The 19,945-nt window shown below is 45.9% G+C and overlaps 1 protein-coding gene across 2 annotated transcripts; it reads left to right on the plus strand.

The window, feature by feature from the left end:
- The first annotated feature begins 2,776 nt into the window (after positions 1-2,776).
- On the plus strand, positions 2,777-19,757 carry Nudt4 (nudix hydrolase 4). 2 transcript variants are annotated; one of them, XM_040754996.1, is made up of 5 exons: positions 2,777-3,007; positions 13,208-13,318; positions 14,715-14,759; positions 16,775-16,862; positions 17,084-19,757. In XM_040754996.1, exons 1-5 carry the CDS (start codon positions 2,912-2,914, stop codon positions 17,284-17,286), a joined length of 543 nt encoding a protein of 180 aa, XP_040610930.1. In that variant the 5' UTR covers positions 2,777-2,911; the 3' UTR covers positions 17,287-19,757. The 2 variants fall into 2 exon arrangements, with proteins under 2 accessions (XP_040610930.1, XP_040610931.1); XM_040754997.1 differs by having other exon boundaries at positions 16,778-16,862.
- The last annotated feature ends 188 nt before the right edge of the window (positions 19,758-19,945 follow it).

A 19,945-nucleotide genomic window follows, 5' to 3' on the forward strand; every position in this document is an offset into this window, starting at 1 on the left:
TCTAGTCTTTTGTTGTGTTTTTCGAGATAGGGTCTCTGTGTGGCTCTGGCTGTCCTGGAACTCACTCTGTAGTCCAGGCTGGCTTTGAACTCGGAGATCCACCTGCCTCTGCCTCCTGAGTGCTGGGATTAAAGGTGTGCGCCACCACTGCACCGTGCCATTGGTTCTTGTAAACCAAGGTTTTTTTTAAAACCAATTCCAGTGTCCGGAAGCTGAAACAAGGCGTACCTTGCTCTCATTCACCAGTTACCTGTTGTACATTTTCCCTTTGGCAGCTTGGCTCCAGACATCTTCCCCTTTTCTCCTTACTTAAAACCCTATCTATCCTGTGCTTCACCTCCTATAACTAATAAATGAGAAAGGGCCTGGAGAGGCGGCTCGGTGGTTAAGAGTACCGGCTGCTCTGGCAGAGGACCCAGGTTCAGATCCTAGCTGTCACAGGTGGCTCACAACCACCCTTAACTCCAGTTTCAGGGGATCGGTTATCCTCTTCCATCCTCTAAGGACAGCAGGCACACACACATAAGGCACAGGTATGTATGTAACCATGTAAGCAAAATTGAAATTCATACACATAAAATAAAATAAATTAAAAAAATAAATGGGACTTGAGGAAACCACCATCTAGTTCCTGCATCCTACTCATTGAGCACCAACTAGAAGCCAGATCTTTGTGTTAAGGTGGAACTTCTCACTTTGAGGAATCTGAGCTGAGGGAAACCGAATCTTCTTCACGCATTTGAAAGCATCACAGTGACACCAGGCATGTGGGAACACGCCTGTCACCCAGCACTTGGGAGGTGGAGGCATCAGGGTCAGGAATTCGAGGCCAGCCTGGGCTACACGAGACCCTATCTCAAAACAACACAACACAAAACAAAAGGACCACTTCATCAACGGGAATCAAGTATCTAAAAACAACACTTGCAGTATCAGTCCGACTGGAATTCCTAGGTAAGTGTGTTTGTAAATCCTGGAACTAGTTAAACTTCAAGTGGCTTCAGTAAGAAACGCTTGGAAAATGTCTCTGTACAGACTTGATTTCTAACTGTGGGTAGCTTCATTCTTTAAAGCACTTATTCAACATTAACTCATTCTCCAAACTTGCATCTGCTAGGCGCTGGGAGTTCCACGGGCACAGCAGCCTCCAAAGGAGTGCCCTAGTCAAAGAGATCCCAGCTTTCAGTCATGCCCCACAGCCCTCAGCCTAAGGCGCAAGCTTCCGGTCTCCTCTCCAGCCACATTGGCCTTCTTCTTTCATTTCTCAGCGCTCTCCTCCCTCCCTCCCGCCCTGACCTTTGCATAAACCCGTTCTCTTCTTCAGAGTTGAGCTCTTTGTTCTTCCTAGCGTCTCCTCGCCTCTGCGCTGCCCGGGCTCTTGCCATGCTGCCTAGAGAAGCAAGCTTGCTTCTTTCCCCTCTGGTCAAAGAGCTCTGAAACCTACTACTCCTGCGACCACATCACCGCTGCAGTTTTTATATGTCCTCTTGGGATTGGTCACTATTTCTCCGTTCTTAGATTCTTACTCTCCTGGAGAGGCAGGGTCTGACCGGTTTTGTTAGATGCCTGGCACACCGGAGGCCTTCCAGGAATGAAAAACAAACTGATGGGGCTGTCTAAAACAGTTCTGTGGGAAGCTGAGCTCAAGTGGATTCAGGGGAGGGGAAGGGGGTTGGGTTTAGGGTCCCATGTAGACCAGTCTTGCCTCCAGCTCCAAATGTATGCGGGATGACCTTGAATTCCTAATCCTCCCGTTTTCGCCTCCCAAACGCTTCGATTACATATTTGGGATTCCACACCTGATTTGAATTAGGGTTTTCTTGAATTCCGGTGATGTCAGGCCTCCTACCTTTTATCTTAGCCCTTCAATGACACTGAAATGTGGGAAGTTGTTCCAAGTGCCCAAGATTGCAAGCTTCCAAACAACAAGAATTCCATTGGTTTACTTAGAATTAAGATACACACAGAAAAGTAACAGCCATAGCCTGTATTCACGAATGCGCTCTGGAGGGTGAGCCGAGGTGGGGGATGTTACAGCACGAAAAACTGTCTATAGCACAGAGCATTTCAAAGCTACAGCTGACTCAAGAGGATGTAGTGCATCCTCATTGAGAAAGAGGAAAGGGAGGGGGGAGGGAGAGTGAGGGGGGGAGAGAGAGCGCGCTCAATGAACTTAACCTTTCTAGCCCTCCCTGGCCTCGCTAACCGCGAAGCTTCCGCAGTCCACCGGCCCCTAAAACGCAGAGCCAGCGGGTCTCATTCCCTGGCCTTTCACAAGACGCGCCCCTCCACGGCCGCTCGAGCGCTCGCCTGCTCGCCCGGCAGAGCGGGTAGAGCCCTAGACCTAGGCCGCGTGCCCCGCCCCGGGCCGGCCGAAGCCGCCCCCGCTTCTCCCCCTCCCTCTCCCCTCCCTCCGCCAGCAACGGTCCTGGCGCGCAGGCGCGATGGCGCGCGCAGTAGCGTGAGCGAGCGAACGCGCGCGCGCGGGCCCCGCTTAAATGCGGGCGAAGTGGGCGGCGCGCACCCTCGGCGTCGCTGCCCGCTCGGCACCGCCGCCTCCAACTGTCTCCGCGTGGCACGAGCCTGGAGCCGCGCTCTTTCCCCGGCGGCGGCAGCGGCGGCGGCGACGGCGGCAGGCAGGGAGTGGCTGCGAGCGGCGGCGGGCTCCATGGAGAGCGGCGGGCGCCGGAGCAGAGGCGGCGCTTCCACCGCTGCGCCCCGGCTGCAGTGACCCGCGTTGCGTCCCGCGTCCCGCCGGCCGCCCGGCCTCGCCGTCCGTGTCCGCGCCGCCGCCCGTCCCGCCGGCGCCCGAGCGCCGCGACTGTCCTCGGCCCGACTCCCCGGCGGGGTGGCGGCGGCCGGGTCCCCACGGTGGCGGCGGGAGCAGCGGCAGCAGGAGCCCGGCTCTAGGATGAAGTTCAAGCCCAACCAGACGCGGACGTACGACCGCGAGGGCTTCAAGAAGCGGGCGGCCTGCCTGTGCTTCCGCAGCGAGCAGGAGGACGAGGTGAGCGCGGGGACAAAGGCCGGCGGCGGGGCTCCGTCCCGCACCCCCCGCACCGCCCGCCGGGCCTGCGGGTCGCGGGCAGCCCGCTCGCCCGGAGCTGGAAACCCTCGGCTGGTCTCGCCAGCCTGCCGCTTAAGCGGTCCATTAGCTCGCACACAGTAGGTTTCATTACGTGTATACCTCCTTTTACGAAAACGGCCTCCGCTTTTAAAGTTTTTCTGACGACCGAAAGAAAGATGGCCAGCGAGAGATGTGGAGTGACGCCAAGAGGGACGAGATAGGCCAGAAACCGGGCAGAGTTGCCCTTTTAGGCACGATGATCTCTCGCTCTTCTGGTTTCTCAAGGCTGCTTGCTCTGTGCGGGGTGGCTTGACATCTGGGAAGGAGCGGTGTGTGACTTTACCCCTCTGCATTGGATTGATACGAGCCTTTTGGAGTATTAGTCTCTGGAAGGGCGATTTTTGTTTATTTCAGTTATATTCGTTCGATTTTTAAAACGACTTTCTTTTCAACTTGGTCTGAGCGTTTAAGTCACCTAGTAGCTTGGGGAAATCTTGTAGCATTGCCACGCCTAAAATGAGTTGATAGTGAAAAGGTTACCGCTCTGAGTTCTGCTTCCAAAACCGTGTCCTGTAAACCACCAGGCGTAAAGCTGGGGATGGGAATTTAATGGCTTCCTCGTTGCTAGCTCCTGAAGTTATGATAAGTATGGCATAGCATGCACTCTGTGGCTTAGTTGTTATATTAACAAAAACCGCGTGCTTGAAAATTATGATCTTTAAACCTCTTGGGTTTTTTTTTTTTTTGAAGAAACAAACAATTCAGGATGATTTGAAACCCGAATCCTAAAGAAATTTCCATAGAAAGGTCTTTGTGGTTCTGTTTAGGAGAGTAAGAAATAACAGGGGCTTTTTAAACGTGCACAAAGAAAGATGTCAACAGACGTTAAATGCAGTCTACTGAGGGGTGTCTTTGAAGGACGGGCCTTGCTAGGGCAAGGGAAACTAAATATAAAAACATATAATAGTGAACAGACCCAGGATCCCGTCTGACTTGTTCACCACTCCGCTCTCATATTTTTAGCTGAGCGTTTACAATGTGTTAGGTGCAGCCAGGGGAATGTTTGTTACATTTAATCCTTTTAGCGCTTGGAGGTAGTGCTGGTCAGTCCTGTTTTATAGGTGAGAAGACAATACATTTGAGCAGAAGTTCTCTGCCCAAATGACAGAACTGGGAGTCAGTAGAGTCGGAATTCAGGTTCCAGTTCCTGCTCCAGAGGCTGGCCTCTCTTCTCTGCTCCATGTTGTGAGGCTAACTTCAAAGCCTTTAAGTTACCTTTGAAATTGTGCCATAATATGCAGTTGGAAATTCAGGCCCCATTTTTCACGTGGTGTGAAAACCCTAGGGGAAGTTATGGAGATGGGCGAAATCAGAGTGGTCTAAATTGTGGGTCTGGCAGAACGGCCTTGACAACTGCTTTGTTAATGACCTGAAGCAGGTACATGGGTTGGTTGGTGTGTGCTTGGAAATTATTTCTGCTGCAAGGAAATGGTGCTAACGGAGAGTGGTGGAGAGTTTGCTTAGCACGTGGGAGCCCTGATTCAGTCCTGAGCCCCCTCCTCCCTCCCCCTCTCTCCCTCTCTCTCTCTCCCTCTCTCTCTCTTTCTCTCTCTCCAGGAAGTTGCTGTAAAATACCTGCTACAGCCTATTTTCAAAATGAGACTAGTACTTTTTTTTAAGTACAGTGAGGAGCAAGACTTAGAGTATGCTTGACTCCATTATGTAAAACTCTGACTCTTAGAACCTGTAGGCTGGGAAACCTAGTGGTCATCTTGTTAGGGGATCTGCTCTGGGGAGAGACTGGAATTCTCCAGAACACACAGCCAACTTTGAACATCTGGGTTAGCTCCTCGGGATTGTATTCCTCTGGTTGTGTATACTTGAGGCTCTTTCTATGTGATAATTACAGAATGGACTCTTAGCAAAACAGGAAGATGTGCTTTTCCTATTGAAATGATATTACTACCGGTCCAGGGTTAGACGACAAAGTGCTTGAGCCCACCTCTAACTAAAGGGTAAGAAATGCTTCCCTACTGGGTTAAGAACTTGTAGGTCCTGGTTAGGACATTGAAGTGTATGTTTTAAAGATGAGAGTAACTTCAAATAAAAAGAGTAATTACTGTTTGACCCTAAAAGGCTACAGAGAGCTCCCTTTGGCTCTACTGAGTGCAGGGATTACAGGCATGAGCCTTGATGCCTGGTTAGAACAGGTTCTTCTGAGAGTAGAGTCCCTTGCTTTTGGGGATGGGGTGGTTTTAAGTGTCTCCCCATACCCTTTTTCTCCGTTTTGTTGGTTTCCTCTTTTCTTTTCCTGCCATAAGAGGTAACAGCATGGGAAGAAGGTGGCGACACCTTGGCATGGTGTTGGGATACGCCAGGAATCCCAGCATTTAGGAGGCTTGCCTGGGTTAAATAGTAAGACCCTGTCTGGGGGTGGGAGGGAATAGAGCCAGGCATAGTGGTACTTGCCTTAAATACAGCACATGGGAGGCAGAGGGGGACGGGTCTCTGAGCTAAAGGCTAGCCTGGTCTACATAGTGAGACCCTGTCTCAAAAGGAACGCACACCAAATTTAGGTTGCAGAAGGGATTTGTCCCAGGGTCACAGAGTAAGCAGGACTTTTTGAGTTCAGGTCTGTTTGTAGATGCTCATCTGAGCAGGCTCTCTGGCTACCTGCTTCTGTGGAGAAGCATCCCCTTCAGTGTGACTTCTAGACATCCAGAGAGTGGCTAGGGCACTGCCTGTAGATGGCAGTAGTGTTCTGAGTTGGTAGCCAGAAATAAATTCTGTTGAGCATATTTGCATATATATTTGGACAGTGGATGTAACGATGACGTTTTAGCTGGTAAGGAACATATTCTGTAGCGGAAGGTTAGGTGAAGCAGATGATGAAATACGGTGCCCCAATGTGCTTCTGTGTGCTTTGCGTTTGGAACCCAGTGTGTCATCTGGAATTGGATTTCGGTAAATGGGAAAGGAGGGGTCAAGCATCCCAAATAGAGGTTGACTTGGGGCTGTGGTCTGAAAGGGTGGCTTGGGATGGCAGAGAAAAAACCACAGTGGTGAAATGCTTGCCTACCAAGCACAAAGCCTGGGGGGCCGAGGCGGGCACCGGATAGCACCTCACATGTAAGCCTAACAGCCTGCTAGGCAAGAAAGGAACTCTTAGTTTTAAACAAGTTCATTTTGGTTCTAGACTGGGTGGGGGGTGATAGCAAAATGGGACATAGACTACTGCTAAAGGGAGAGTTTGCTGGGTTGAATCCAGGTAGTTTCAAGGAGGTGTAGCATATGAGTGTGGCTCTAATTGTGTAACCTCCCGGAGTTAGGGACCGCTGCTTTTCTCCATACAGATGGTCAGCTAAAGAGCTCGGTCCAGTGGGGAAATCCGAATCCAGCAACATCAAAACATGGGACTGAATCCAGAACTATAAAGATCATCCTAATCGGGAATACTAGTGTGATAAAAAAACCCTGGCATTCTTTACACTAGGATCAGTTGTCATTCACCCGGCAGAAGTCACCCTTTTCTATAGGTACTGGTATACTTAACCAAAAGATTTAAAGTCATCAAAAAGACGATTTTGTCAGCATTAAATACTCAAAGACAGCCCTTATTTATTTGTTTTTCTTGCAGTAAGTATCCTTCTCCCCCTGTGTGACTGAACATTTGAACTCAGCCTATATGTGCTAGGCAAATACTCTACCACTGAGCAGCTCCCCCTGACCTAAAAGAGGACTTCTAAGGTCATGAAACCCATTGCTTTCTTCAAGGGAGAGCACTTGTTAGCATTTGTATCTGTTTGTCTTAGGGTGATCCTAGGATTGTTCTGTAGCTGATGGGCTAAGCTTTCCTTCTTTGGTGTCAGCCATGGCTTCTGTGGAAAAATTAATTGAAAGCTTACTTGCCTGTATGTATCAATTAGCACATTGACCGTATCGTACACCTAGTAGGTGCCTGTTTGCTTAGTTAAATACTACTACTTTGTGATAGCTTTCTCTGGAGTCTTGGTGTTGATGCAGGGAGCTTAGTGTTAGCTGCCCCATTCTGAAGTCTAAGAAAGTGTTGTTTGCTGTTGTGACTTCACCTCTCCAAATCCCCTCCCCCAAAAGACCCTAAATTATGTTGATGATTTTAGATTCTGCATGTAGAGAGGATATTCATAGTCTAGTTTGCCCACCAACTTGTGGTTGAAAACAAAGGTATAATGAAGCAGAGAAGGTGAATTTATACCGTGAAAACAATCTCTGTGCAGTGCCAAAAATTCACATGAAAACAGTTTCAGTTGTCCACTCTTCTCAACTTGTTTATCGATTTCCACTTGAAAACTTAAAATTTATTTGCATGTGTGAATGGGTGGGATGGGAGGGGATGCTGTGGAGGTCAGGACAACTTGTGGGGTTCCATTCTTTCCTTCCTGCTACCATGTAGGTCCTGGGCATTGAACTCAGGGAGTCAGTCCTGTCAGCAAATAACCTTACCCGCTGAGCCGGTCTCGCTGACCAATCTGAACTGTTGGGTTTGTTTGTTCCTTTGGGTTTTGGGGAGTGACGTTTTTGTTTTATTTATTTTTTGTTTATCTGTTTTAGATTTGTTAGCAATCTCCCTCTGTAGCCCAGGCTGGCCTTGAATTTGGCAGTCATCCTGCCTCAGTTGCTGAGATTATAGGCATAAACCACTGTGTCTGGCTTGTTTTAAAGTTGGGGGTTATAGCTCAGTGGTTGATACTTACCTAGCATGTATAGACCCAGCACTGAGAAGGAGATTTGTGGAAGACTTTTCATCTGTGTAATCTAGAGATGGTTCGTATTGAAGTCTACTTAATTATATCAGATCTTTCTCCTGGTTCATTTTTATTGTCGTGGTTTTCATGTCTGCACTAGGGAGGCTGAGGCAGAAGATAAGTTGATAAGTTCAAGGCCAGCTTGCTCTACATAGGGCTCAGGCTAGTTTGTTTTTTTCTCACCTTATCTGGGAAAAGCGAACACTAGGGCTGCACATGGGGCTCTGTGGTGGAGCACTTGCTTCATGAATGAGGCTGGAGGTTGACTCTTTGCTGCTGCTCTCCTGTACCCAAAAGGTCATGGCCCTGGAGCTTGACCTCTTGTGAATGCTAGGCAGGAATTACACTTTTGAGTTGCATTGCACATTTATTTTTGAGACAAGACTCACTAAATTGCCCAAGGCAGCCTTCTCCTAACTCTAACTTAGGCAGGCCTCGAATCTGTGGTCTTCTGCCTCCCTCTGGAATAGCTGTGGCCACCATTCCTCTCTTGGCTTGAACTCTTTTTGTTTTCTTTTTCAATACAGGATTTCACTGTGTAAAAGCCTTGGCTAGGGGCTGGAGAGATGGCTCAGAGGTTAAGAGCACTGACTGCTCTTCCAGGGGTCCTGAGCTCAATTCCCAGTAACCACGTGATGGCTCACAACCATCTACGATTCAATCTGGTGCCCTCTTCTGGCATGTAGGTAGAACACTATATATGTAATAAATAAATAAATCTTTAAAAAAAAAAAGCCTTGGCTGGCCTTGAACTCACAGAGATCCTTCTGCTTCTGCCTCCCAAGTAATGGAATAAAAAGTGTATACCACAACCAACACCTCCCAGTCAAGCCTCAAATTCTTGATCCTGCCTCTACCTCCTAAATACTGAGGGCACAAATATGTATCACCACACAGGGCTCTTATCACCCTTTCCCTTCCCGCTCCCAGATGTGGCTGTGCCCTCATTTCAACTTAGTGAAATATTTAAGATGAGTCGACAGGTACTTAACAAAACACACTGCCTTTCAGATCCCTGCCATGTGTTTACAGCATGTCTCTTAATCTAGTTAAGCTAGTAGTTGGATGTGATAGTTATTTCTATACCTGTAAGTATTACTTACTTAAACTGAACCTGTTTTGGAAAGGTACATTTGAAGTTAATGGTAAGTTACTGGGTTAGGCTAAATCACTTGTCCAAATTTTTTTTATTTTATTTGGGGTTTTTAAGTTTTATTTATTATGAATACAACATCCTGCCTCCATGTATGTCTGCACATACCAGAAGAGGGCACCAGATCTCATTACAGATGGTTGTGAGCCACCATGTGGCCACTGGGAATTGAACTCAGGACCTCTGGAAGAGCAGTCAGTGCTCTTAACCTCTGAGCCGTCTCTCCAGCCCGAGGAAGACTTTCATTGCTCCATCCACTAAAGTGTTCAATATTACTGTACCGAGCAAGCTCAGCCATGCCCTTAAACTGGAGGGGCCTGGAGGGCTATGCTGATTTTATCACTGTGTGCAGAGATAATTTATCCTCTGCCCACCTCAAGATTCCAGATTATACGGTGAATGGGCTTAGTTTGAGCAGTGATCTTTTGTGTGGAGGAAGTGCATTAACAAGTTGCACCTTTCACCTAGTCTGCAGACGGTATCCCTGCGGTGCTGTGGGTGTTTGTAATCTAGCATGTGGCATTTGGGATGAGCACTTCAGATATGACGGGAGGGTTGAGGTACTGCGTTTCTATGTTTGTTTCTTAAATAGCTATGCACTGCTAGAGGCAACTGCTGTACACTCAGCTTGGGTCTATAAAACAGTCACTGGGACAGTGGGATTGGCAGATCAAGGGCATACAGGTGCAGGGTGAGAAGCAGCAGGTGACTACTAGATTGCAAGTCTGCCATCACCAAACGTGGACACGGCACCGTGGAACACACCTGTGATCCCAGCCCTTTGGAGGCAGAAGCAGGGGAATCCAAAGCTCAGAGTCATTCTTAGCTACCTAATGGTTTGAGGTCAGCCTGATCTGCACTGGATCCCATTTCACTTTAAAGGTGTCGGAGGGAAGAAGGGGGAGAGGGAATGGACAGGAATGAGAATATTGGGACTGTGGTACTCATCAACCTAGACTCCTGACACTGGGTTTCAGTTTTTAGGGCTCAAACATTCTGAATACCAATGGTTTTGAAACTCCTTTACTAAATAATGGCTTACTTGGGAATTGTGGAGTAAAAATGTTATCCAGCCAACAATACCAGGACATCTCTAACTGACTGGAATAAGAGGCTTGTAACTGGGAGTTAGAGCCTGGGGTTGTTGTTTACGCTTTAGGTCATATGGGGTCTGGATACAAAGGGCCAGCACAACACCTCTGACTATTTTGGGGGGGGGTTCAAGACAGGGTTTCTCTATATTGTTTTGGAGGCTGTCCTGGAACTCGCTCTGTAGACCAGGCTGGCCTCGAACTCACAGAGATCCGCCTGTTTCTGCCTCCCTCCCGAGTGCTGGGATTAAATGAGTGCGCCACCAACACCCGGCTAAATATTAAATCTTATATAAGCTTTATTTGGACATGTTGTTGCCCTCAAAGCATCCTTAGGTGCTTTAACTAAGGCTTTGTCAACCTTTCTGTTGGTTCACTGTTTCTTTGGTTTGGCCACATGTCAGTTACATGCTTAGGAGTGGTGTGGACAGCACAGCAGACAAGAACGGGATTAGAGTTGGTGCATGGTCAACTGAAGCTCTCCAGCAGGGGAAGGTTGACTCCCTAGCACCCATGTGAGAGCTCCTGTGGGGTGTGCCAGTGGTGGAGAACCGGCAGGGCCGATCCAGGGACTGGCTGCCCACAATGGCGAGCACCAGGTTCAGTGAGGGGTAGAGATAGAAGACACAAGACAGCCGGGCGTTGGTGGCGCACTCCTTTAATCCCAGCACTCTGGAGGCAGAGGCAGGCGGATCTCTGTGAGTTTCAGACCAGCCTGGTCTACAGAGTGAGTTCTAGGACAGCCTCCAAAGCCACAGAGAAACCCTGTCTCAAAAGCCAAAAAAACAAAAAGAAGAAGAAGAAGAAGACACAAGACATCTCTGTTCTCTGCACACTTAGATGTGTAGACACACACATCGTCCTTTCTCAAATAGTGATGCCAGCAGCTTCTCCAGCAGAGGGACAAAAATAGAATTGCTAGTGTCTTTGTCAAAAAGACAATATCCACATTGGGAATTAATTTGGGGGGGGGGTAAACACTGGAGACATAGCTCAGCAGTGGATCACTTCCATAGTGTGCTGGTAAATTTTCGTTACCTTGACACAACTGAGGTTTACTGGGTAATAGCTGATCAAATTGGCCAGGAACCTTGTCTGTAAGAGATTGTCTTGACTGATTAGTAGAGCTGGCCCAGCCTACTGTGGATAGCACTGTCCCTAGGCAAGTAGGTCTGGGATGTAAAAACCCAGGTGAACATAAGCCAATGAGCAACATTGTTCCATGGTTTTGTCCTCAGTTTCTGTCCTGACTTCTCTCAATGATGGTTTATGACCTGGAAGTATAAGCCAAACAAACCCTTTGGTTCCCGAGTTGTTTTTAGTAAGTTTTATCACAGCAAGGGAAAGCCAACTAGGACGTGTAGCATGTTCAAGGCCTTGGGTTTGATTCCAAATACCACCCAAGCAAGCTCTAAGTGTGGTGTTCCCAGCCCCTGGGAAGACATGTTTATAATAGACTGAAGCATACTACAGTAATTTTGCAGCATTTTTGTTGATGTTAAGACATGTTAACTTCACAAACATTTGATAGTTACCTCCTTTCTAAAACCTGAATGAGTTTCATTTGTGCAATGGCTGTGCAGTACACCTTCAGTGCTAGTAAACTATTGACAACTAAATCCTTGTCTGGTGATAGACTGGCTGGCTTCTTTTTAACTCACTTTGTAGATCAGGCAGCCTGGCCTTGAATTCAGAGAGCCCCTGCCCTGTTTTTCTTTTTCTTTTTTTTTTTTTTTAATGTGCCATGGGTGCCCTGGAACTGGAGTTAAGTCAGTTGTGAGCTGCCATGTGGGTGCTGGAACTGAACCCCGGGTTCTCCTGAAGAGCAGTCCATGTTCTTAACCACTGAACCATGCCTCTAGCCCCCTAGAGTGGCTTTTTAAAAGGGCTATATACTTTACGCTATTCCCTGTAAAAGGCCAGTTGAATATTTTAGGCTTTGCGGCCTGTGTGGTCTGTTGGCAACAACTCTCCTGTCGCAGTGACATAAAAGCCAGGTGGTGTGTAAACGTGAGCAGGAATGACTAATGCTAATAAAGTGTTATCTATGACCACTGGAATCTGAACACCATATAACCCCACCTGGCACGTACTATAGAACTCCGAGCATTTAAGAGCCAGATGAATATGTTCAAGGGTAGCTTGTACTCAAGTTCCCAGAGGGAGGGAGGGAGGAAAAGAAAGAGACTTTTTTGGCTCGAATTGTTCAGAACGGGTAGACTTAGTTTGCCATCCTTGCTCGAGACCGTAAGTTAACAGCTGTTTATCAGACTAGCTTGATCACATGGCTTTGGAATCTGCAGGTGCCTCTTCCTGCCTAACCTTGAGCATAAAACAAGTGGCTGGCTGTTGACGCATTTCCCTGTTGCTTTCTCACAGCGCTTGTCTTCAAACTCAGGTTTTTTGGGTGAACAGGGTGGCCAGCCTGTGGCTATGTAATGTTAATTGGAAGAATAACTATTGTATAGCTTAAGTGGCTGTGGGAGGGCTCGGTGGTAAAGGACTTGGAATCATGAAGACCTGCATTTGCATTCAGCATACCTTTGACCCCAGCCTTAGGGTGGGGAAATAGAGGGATGGGCAGATCCCAGGGCCTCAACAAGGTGAGGTCCAGGTTCAGTGAGAAATCCTGTCTTAAAAATGGAGTGATGAGGACAACACACTCAACACAGTCTGTATAAGTGTGCATGAGAATACATGCCACACAAATCTGTGCCACCCCCCAAGGTAACTGATATGATGACCCCAGAGCAGACTTCAATGTGGCCAACTATAGGGCTAGCAATATATTTGCCTAAGAACTGGAAAGTTGTACTTCTTAAATCTAATGATTTAAATGATCCCATGGGGGCCAGTCTGTTCTACATACTGGGTTCCAGGCTAGCCAAACTACACAGTGAGACCCTGTCTCAATGACCTCCCCCAATATAGGTGCAGATGGTTTATTGATGGGACTGTCATTATATCACCCCCCCAAAGGCTGTCCGTTGATACGTGTTATAATGTGGGCCCTTAATTTCAGTGAAATTTGAGTTACAACCTTGAAATGTATGGAGTGTTGATTCCTAGTGCTTCTCAGGCCTTAAGTGCATGCTTATCATGGGTCTTGCAGGTGCTGTTGGTGAGCAGCAGTCGGTACCCAGACCAGTGGATTGTTCCAGGAGGAGGGATGGAGCCGGAGGAGGAGCCTGGCGGCGCTGCTGTGAGAGAAGTATATGAAGAGGTGAGATGAAGAGTGTTTTGTCTGTTACACTGTTGAGGGTTTATATGAGGGTGGTCTAGCTTTTGCCAGGTGATCCTGAGAAAAGGCAAGAATGCAGATATGGAGGTGTTCTCTTGTCTGGTGCAGCGCTATAAGTATATTGCTATAGTTAACATTTTGCTCAAGAAGTTGGTTTTGTTTTTGTACATGCTAAACAGCTAAAATGAATGTGAGCCTTCTAGAAGTGTATTAACATGCAAATGTATTAACATTAGTTCACTGTTTGATTCATGATCAATGTATAACATAATGGCCTCGACTGAGAGCTACATCAGTATCCTTTTGAGCAGAGACACTTGTGTTGTGTACCATAAACTTTAAACTAAAAAGGAACCAATTGCCAGACAGTGGTACCTTTAATCCCAGCACTTAGGAAGCAGAGGCGGGGGGGGGTGTCTCTGTGAGTTCAAGGCCAGCTTTGTCTACAAAGCAAGTTCCAGGACAGCTAGGGCGCAATACAGAGAAACCTTATCTCAAAAAAACAAACAAAAAACCTCAGTTGTTTGGGGTTTTTTTTTTGTTTTCTTTTCTTTCTTTTTTTTGTTTTTGTTTTTCGAGACAGGGTTTCTCTGACTTTGGAGCCTGTCCTGGAACTCGATCTTGTAACTCACAGATCCTCCTGCCTCTGCCTCCCGAGTGCTGGGATTAAAGGTGCGCGCCACCACGCCCTGCTTGTGTTTTCTTGTCTTAAAATTCAGTAAAATGGGGACGCAGAGGCAGGGGAATCTCTGAGTTGGAGACCAGCCTGGTCTGCAAGAACTAGTTCCAGGACAGCCTCCAAAGCCACAGAGAAACCCTGTCTCAAATCCCCACCCCCCAAAAAAAATTCAGTAAAATGTCCCATCCTCATGCACAAGTGGCCTGCTGTTCCTTCCCTTGAGATGGAACTTGCTTTACTCACAGGTAACCCATATAAGGGTTAAGTGGGGCGGACATCCTGTGCTTTTCCTTTGGACTTTGGGGGTACAGAATCTTGCCAGCACTTCCTCGGGGAAGTGCTTCCCAGATTGACACACAGGAAGCACTGAGGTTGCTATAGTAATGGGGTGGGGAATTCAGATCCTTCAGTGAGCAGTAGCTAGAAAATTGTAGCTCTTGAGCCCTGGCAAAGGAGAAAGCAGGTTTTTAGAAGGGGTGAGTCTGTTAGTTCATACAGAAAAGTCTGGTTTTATTCATAGATTTTTTTTTTCCAAATTGTTGTCTGAAGTGTAATTTTTATCACCACGTTTGTTTTTGTTTGTTGAAAAATAAATGAAAATCAGTCTAATCAACCATGCAAAAACTGAAACAACATAGCTTTATAAATGTGATTATTATGAGAGATGAGTATTTTACTTAGCAACTCTTTGTTTAATAGGCTGGAGTCAAAGGAAAATTGGGCAGACTCCTGGGAATATTCGAGGTGAGTTATAAAATAGCCCTACTTTACTGATGTAGAATTCCTGACTCTTTCCTGACAGCAACCTGAACCCGTTAGTTTCCTCCTAAAACTGTCAGCAGGCAAGTCAGTGGTACGGATTGGGCGCTCCCTCCTCTGCACACAGTGGCGCTGCCGTGGTGACCTGTGTCTGACCACGCAGTGGAGTTGACATAGAAAGACCACCCTACGGTTCTGTGTCAGCCAGCATATGCCACCGCACGGCGTACAGAATGATTTCAAGGGCCAGAAAATAAAAGCTCCAGTATAAGGAATAGATGCTACATTTCCTGAGGGGATTTGAAAGTCATCAGCACGGCTGGGTTCTTTCTGAAGATGCATTTCTGATTTTCAGACACAGATACATGGTATGCCAGAAACATGGGGGCTTCCCTTATCAAAGTTTAAGAGCCAACTCAGTCTTTCCAATGGAACCATATAAAATTTATTTTTAAACCTCTAGAAATCAAAATATTGTTACTTGGAATTGATTCACCAGAATTCAGTAATTGAGTACAAATGGTGGTGAATTCCTTTAATTCCATCACTAGGGAGGTAGAGACAGGAGAATCTCTGCGTTTGAGGACAGTCCGGACTACACAGAGAAAAACTAAGGATGGGGGGAAAGGAACCTTGTGTCTGTGGAGATGCCTCAGTGGTTAAGAGCATGCTGGTTGCTCTTCCAGAGGACTCAGGTTCAATTCCCAGCACCCACATTGCCACTCATAACTGTAACTCCAGTTCCAGGGGATCTAACGTCCTCACACGGGTATACATGCAGGCAAGACTCCAGTGTGCATAAAGTAAAAAATTTAAAAATTGTTACTAACTATTCAGAAACCTTCTCTGTAGCATTGGTTTTACAGTTATATAGCACCATCTCCTGGTGAAACCGAGAAACACAAAATTTTCTGTGATGTGTGGGTACAATTAATAAACCTTTGTCAGTGTGCCCAGTTTTTGAAGAAAAGTCATAACTAACACAAGAGACAGCACACTACTTAACAGAAAACATCGGCCAGCATGTTTTTCCCTCTAGAAAGTATCGCAACACATCAGAAGTGCTTCCCACATCGGTGACAGCAGTGACTTATGAATGGGAAGTAGTAAATGCATTGACTTTCAGGCATGAAAGTAGAAAGGCGAGGGGTTTGGTTTTTAGATTCATTCAGATCTCAAGGTTTTATCCAAGTTGAGCATACATAATGAAAATACTAAAGTTCCGCAATTTAGCAGTTTACCATTGGCAGTGCTGAAGCTCTACTTTACGGTTTGAGATGGCATGGCTTCACTCCGTAGTACAGGCTGACACCCCCCCAAATGCTGGGGCTGCCAGTGTTCATCATCATACCTAAGCTAGTCTCTTGTTTTGAGACAGGATCTTTTTCTTTTTTTTTTTTAAGATTTATTTATTTATTATGAATACAGTGTTCTGTCTGCATGTGTCCCTGCAGGCCAGAAGGGGGCACCAGATCTCATTACAGATGGTTGTGAGCCACCATGTGGTTGCTGGGAATTGAACTCAGGTCCTCTGGAAGAGCAGGCAGTGTGCTCTTAACCTCTGAGCCATCTCTCCAGCCCCTGAGACAGGATCTTAACTCAGCTGGCTGGGAACTTGCTAAGTAGTCTGCTGCTTCAGAACCGGGTCCTTCCTGCCTCAGCCTTCCAAGTACTGATTTCAGTCATGAACTCCCATGCCCACTATTTTTAAACAAAAATTGGGAATATATGCATGCACATACTTGTACATGCATACATGTAGAGGTTAGAGGATAACTTGGGAATGGTTCTCTCAGCTTAGGCACCCAGGATCCAACCCAGATCATCAGTGCTTTGATGTGCTGAGCCATCTTGAAACCCCAGTTTCTAAATGTTTATCTTCTATGCACACACTTCTGCCTAGAATGTTCACTACACACTTACAGACACTGGAATGCACTGTGCTTGTCCATCCATGGTTGGCTCTTGTGAATTAAAATGCTTTGCTTTTTCTATTCAAGCAGAATCAAGACCGGAAGCACAGAACGTATGTTTATGTTCTGACAGTCACTGAGATATTGGAAGACTGGGAAGATTCTGTCAATATTGGTGAGCCCGTCCTTTGCTTAGTCACCACTGACACTTTTCCAGTTCATTGGAACTGACTTTGGTTATTCTTTGAGACTTTGAATTACCTCACCCTACTACCTTGTTAAATCATTTAAGTAGAAAGCCGTTGTTTGGGGGAAGTGAGGGAATATGGTGTAGTGGTGGGGGGTATTGCTTTTTAAAACTGCCCTTGCAGTAACTGCTGTTTTCCTACTCTCTAGGAAGGAAGAGAGAGTGGTTCAAAGTAGAAGATGCAATCAAAGTTCTTCAGTGTCATAAGCCTGTCCATGCAGAGTATCTGGAAAAACTAAAGCTGGGTTGTTCTCCAACCAATGGGAATTCCACGGTCCCTTCCCTCCCAGATAACAATGCCTTGTTTGTGACTGCTGCACAGCCTTCTGGGGTGCCATCCAGTATAAGATAGAGAGCTGGGACCCTCCCCCCACCGTGTCATGTCACAGATGTCACAGGGAGAGGCTTTTTTTTTACTTTTCTTCTGACACATCTGCCTGCCGCTAGCAAACTCTGAATTTGCTGTGTGCAGGAGTTTCAAGTAATTTGCATGCGTTTCAGATGCTTTCAAATCTTTTAAACAACAAAATAGCGTAACAATTTTAAGATGCCAAAGCCATGTGGGGTTATTGTAACCCTTCAACCCCATTACTTTGGTTTTCTTCTTTTTTTTTTTTTTAATGAAATTTTCCCCCACTTTTGTCCACCATACATCATTCTGTGGTTTACTTTGCCATGTCAAATAAGTTGTAGGGTATATATTTTCACATGCTTCCTCCCCCCCCCCCCTTTTTTTTTTCTTACAGTATCGAATAGTCACCAGATCTTTGTTGGGAATTAATGAAAAGACTCTCAGTATTTAAAGAAATATATTTATCCCAAAACTTGTGTAAGAGGATCGTAATCTCCACTGTAAACTGCACATTTGGGCTGGTTTCTTTGGTATGGTCCTGTAGCCTTTGACAAAGTATTTCAGTTCACTATTTCCAAGAATTTGTTTGAGTGTTCACAGCCAGTATTATGTCACTGTCACCCTACCAGGACTGTTTCCCTTCTAACACAGTAGTGTTTCAATATATAGAGAGCTCGTCATTTTAGGGAAACACTGTCAGCAACTTGCATGTGGTTGAGTGTATCTCATACTGAAAACTCTATAGAAATTTATTTAGCATGCTCAGTTGCCAGTTCCCTTTATAGTCCTTTTAACATAGACTAGAGGAAGGCCACATTGCACTCGATGGAGACTGCTCTTAAAATGCATTTTCAGTTTCTGATTTAGTGACACATGTTCAGTTAAACAATCGGTTTTCCGCAGGATTAGAATCTAGTCTTCAGTTCAGTCAGTGCTGACTGCATCACAGCTAAAGAGAATGGCCATTGCTGTTCAGCTGTTCCAGACCTAAGGCAGAGGGCACATTTGATTATCTCCGGTTTTCTGAGTGTCGATGAGTGGCTTGTCACTAAAGTCAGCTGTGGGGGAACTGGACCGTGGGTCGCTATTACACCTTGTCTTTGCTCCTTATCGGCCATCCTGTGAAAAGGGCCTGGTCTGAAACTCCACACTTCATGAAGTCAGAAGCGAAGGGGGAGGGGAAGCCTTCTGCAGATGTGGGATAAGGAAGAGGAAGAGACTGGTCTTTATGTAGCCATTGTTAACCTTTTGTAAATACTCTAACTGGCAGGCATAAAACAGGAAGTACATTGAGACATGTGTTCTGTAACTTAACCTTTAAAATGTAACCGCTGCTGAAAGTGGTCCTTGGATATAAGGAAAACTGGTGTTAAAAATGAGATCTTCTGCCACAAATGCAGCAGAACTAAATAAAAACGTTAGTTTGCAAATTAATGCTGTCACAGTAATGAGTAAAGTAGAAAAACTCAACCAGTAGCATTCATTGTGAATTATGTAGTGTAATCGCACATGATCGTTCAGACCTTTATTTTTCTTTGTACAGAGGTCATGTATTCTGGCTTTTGCTTTCTTACAGGAAACATTTTAAAGCCCACAGATTGACATTTTCTACCAGTTGCCAAGACGTTTCCCCCCCTCACAAATCTCTGCTATTTCTCTATGTACTAAACACAACAGAGAAACTGGACTGTTTTATATAGAATACTGCTTCCAGCTAACAATCACAAGTGCTTGGGGTTCATGTACATGATATTCTGAGAGGTAATAGTGCATGGATTTATTTTATAAACTCTTGGACTGTGTATTGCCATGTAAAATATGTACAGTATTAATGTCAACCATCTCTTTAAAGTTAGCCTATAAATATTGTTGTATAATTTCTTTGGTCAGAAACATTTGGATTAAGCCAGGTCACCTGGGTCAGGACTTTCTTCAGTGCCATGTAACAAACCAACTCTCTTTAGTCTATGCAATAGCAAGGAATTTACAGAATGCAGCTTCGTTTTTTAATTTCACCTGGGGGCTCCCCATTACTCTTCTGGGTCCCAAACCAGCAAGATCATAGAGGAAAAGAACTAGGGTGAGTGATTCAGTTCTTTCAAAATCAGTTGAATCTACTAAAAGTAATGTCTACCATTTCAGCCCTCTGCGGTGAGCAGTGCTGAAACTGCTATTTGCGCTTATTTGTGGAATCGCTGAATAAAATGGGGCAGCTACATTCTTCAGTTCCGTGTGCCTAAGTTTAAAAAACAAAGCAGAAAGGTAGAAACTGCCTGTGTGGTGTTTTGTAAAGAAATGGCATTTTCCCATCAAGCACACGCCATCCAGTTCCTTGCCAGTCACATTGTATGAAGCAGAAAAGTAAGAAATGCTTTGCATGGTCTCATCCGAGATGGTCTCTTTCAAGCTGGTGTAAGAATCTTGACTTTCTTTTTTACATTTGGAAACATCAAATAAAAATGGAAACATAATCTGTGTGGGTTTATTTTTTAGCTAGCATAAGTAGAGTGTTTTCAAAGTTAATCCGCTTCCTGAAATTTAAGGTCAGGTGCACGTTTTACCCAAGAGGCTAGAGAGATGACTTGGGTTAAAAGTGCCTGCTGCTCTTCCAAAAGGATCTGGCTCTCAACCTCCTCTAACTTGAGCCCCAGGGAATCTG

Source organism: Mesocricetus auratus, unplaced genomic scaffold (assembly GCF_017639785.1).
Source record: "Mesocricetus auratus isolate SY011 unplaced genomic scaffold, BCM_Maur_2.0 Super-Scaffold_100011, whole genome shotgun sequence".
NCBI classification, from domain to species: Eukaryota; Metazoa; Chordata; class Mammalia; order Rodentia; family Cricetidae; genus Mesocricetus; species Mesocricetus auratus.

Excerpts from the sequence above, each read along its gene's own strand:
- Nudt4 (XM_040754996.1), top strand. The coding sequence starts at position 2,912 with ATGAAGTTCAAGCCCAACCAGACGCGGACGTACGACCGCGAGGGCTTC. Across the intron at positions 13,319-14,714 it reads TGAGAGAAGTATATGAAGAG|GCTGGAGTCAAAGGAAAATT; the intron begins GTGAGATGAAGA and ends TTTGTTTAATAG. Across the intron at positions 16,863-17,083 it reads GGAAGATTCTGTCAATATTG|GAAGGAAGAGAGAGTGGTTC; the intron begins GTGAGCCCGTCC and ends CCTACTCTCTAG.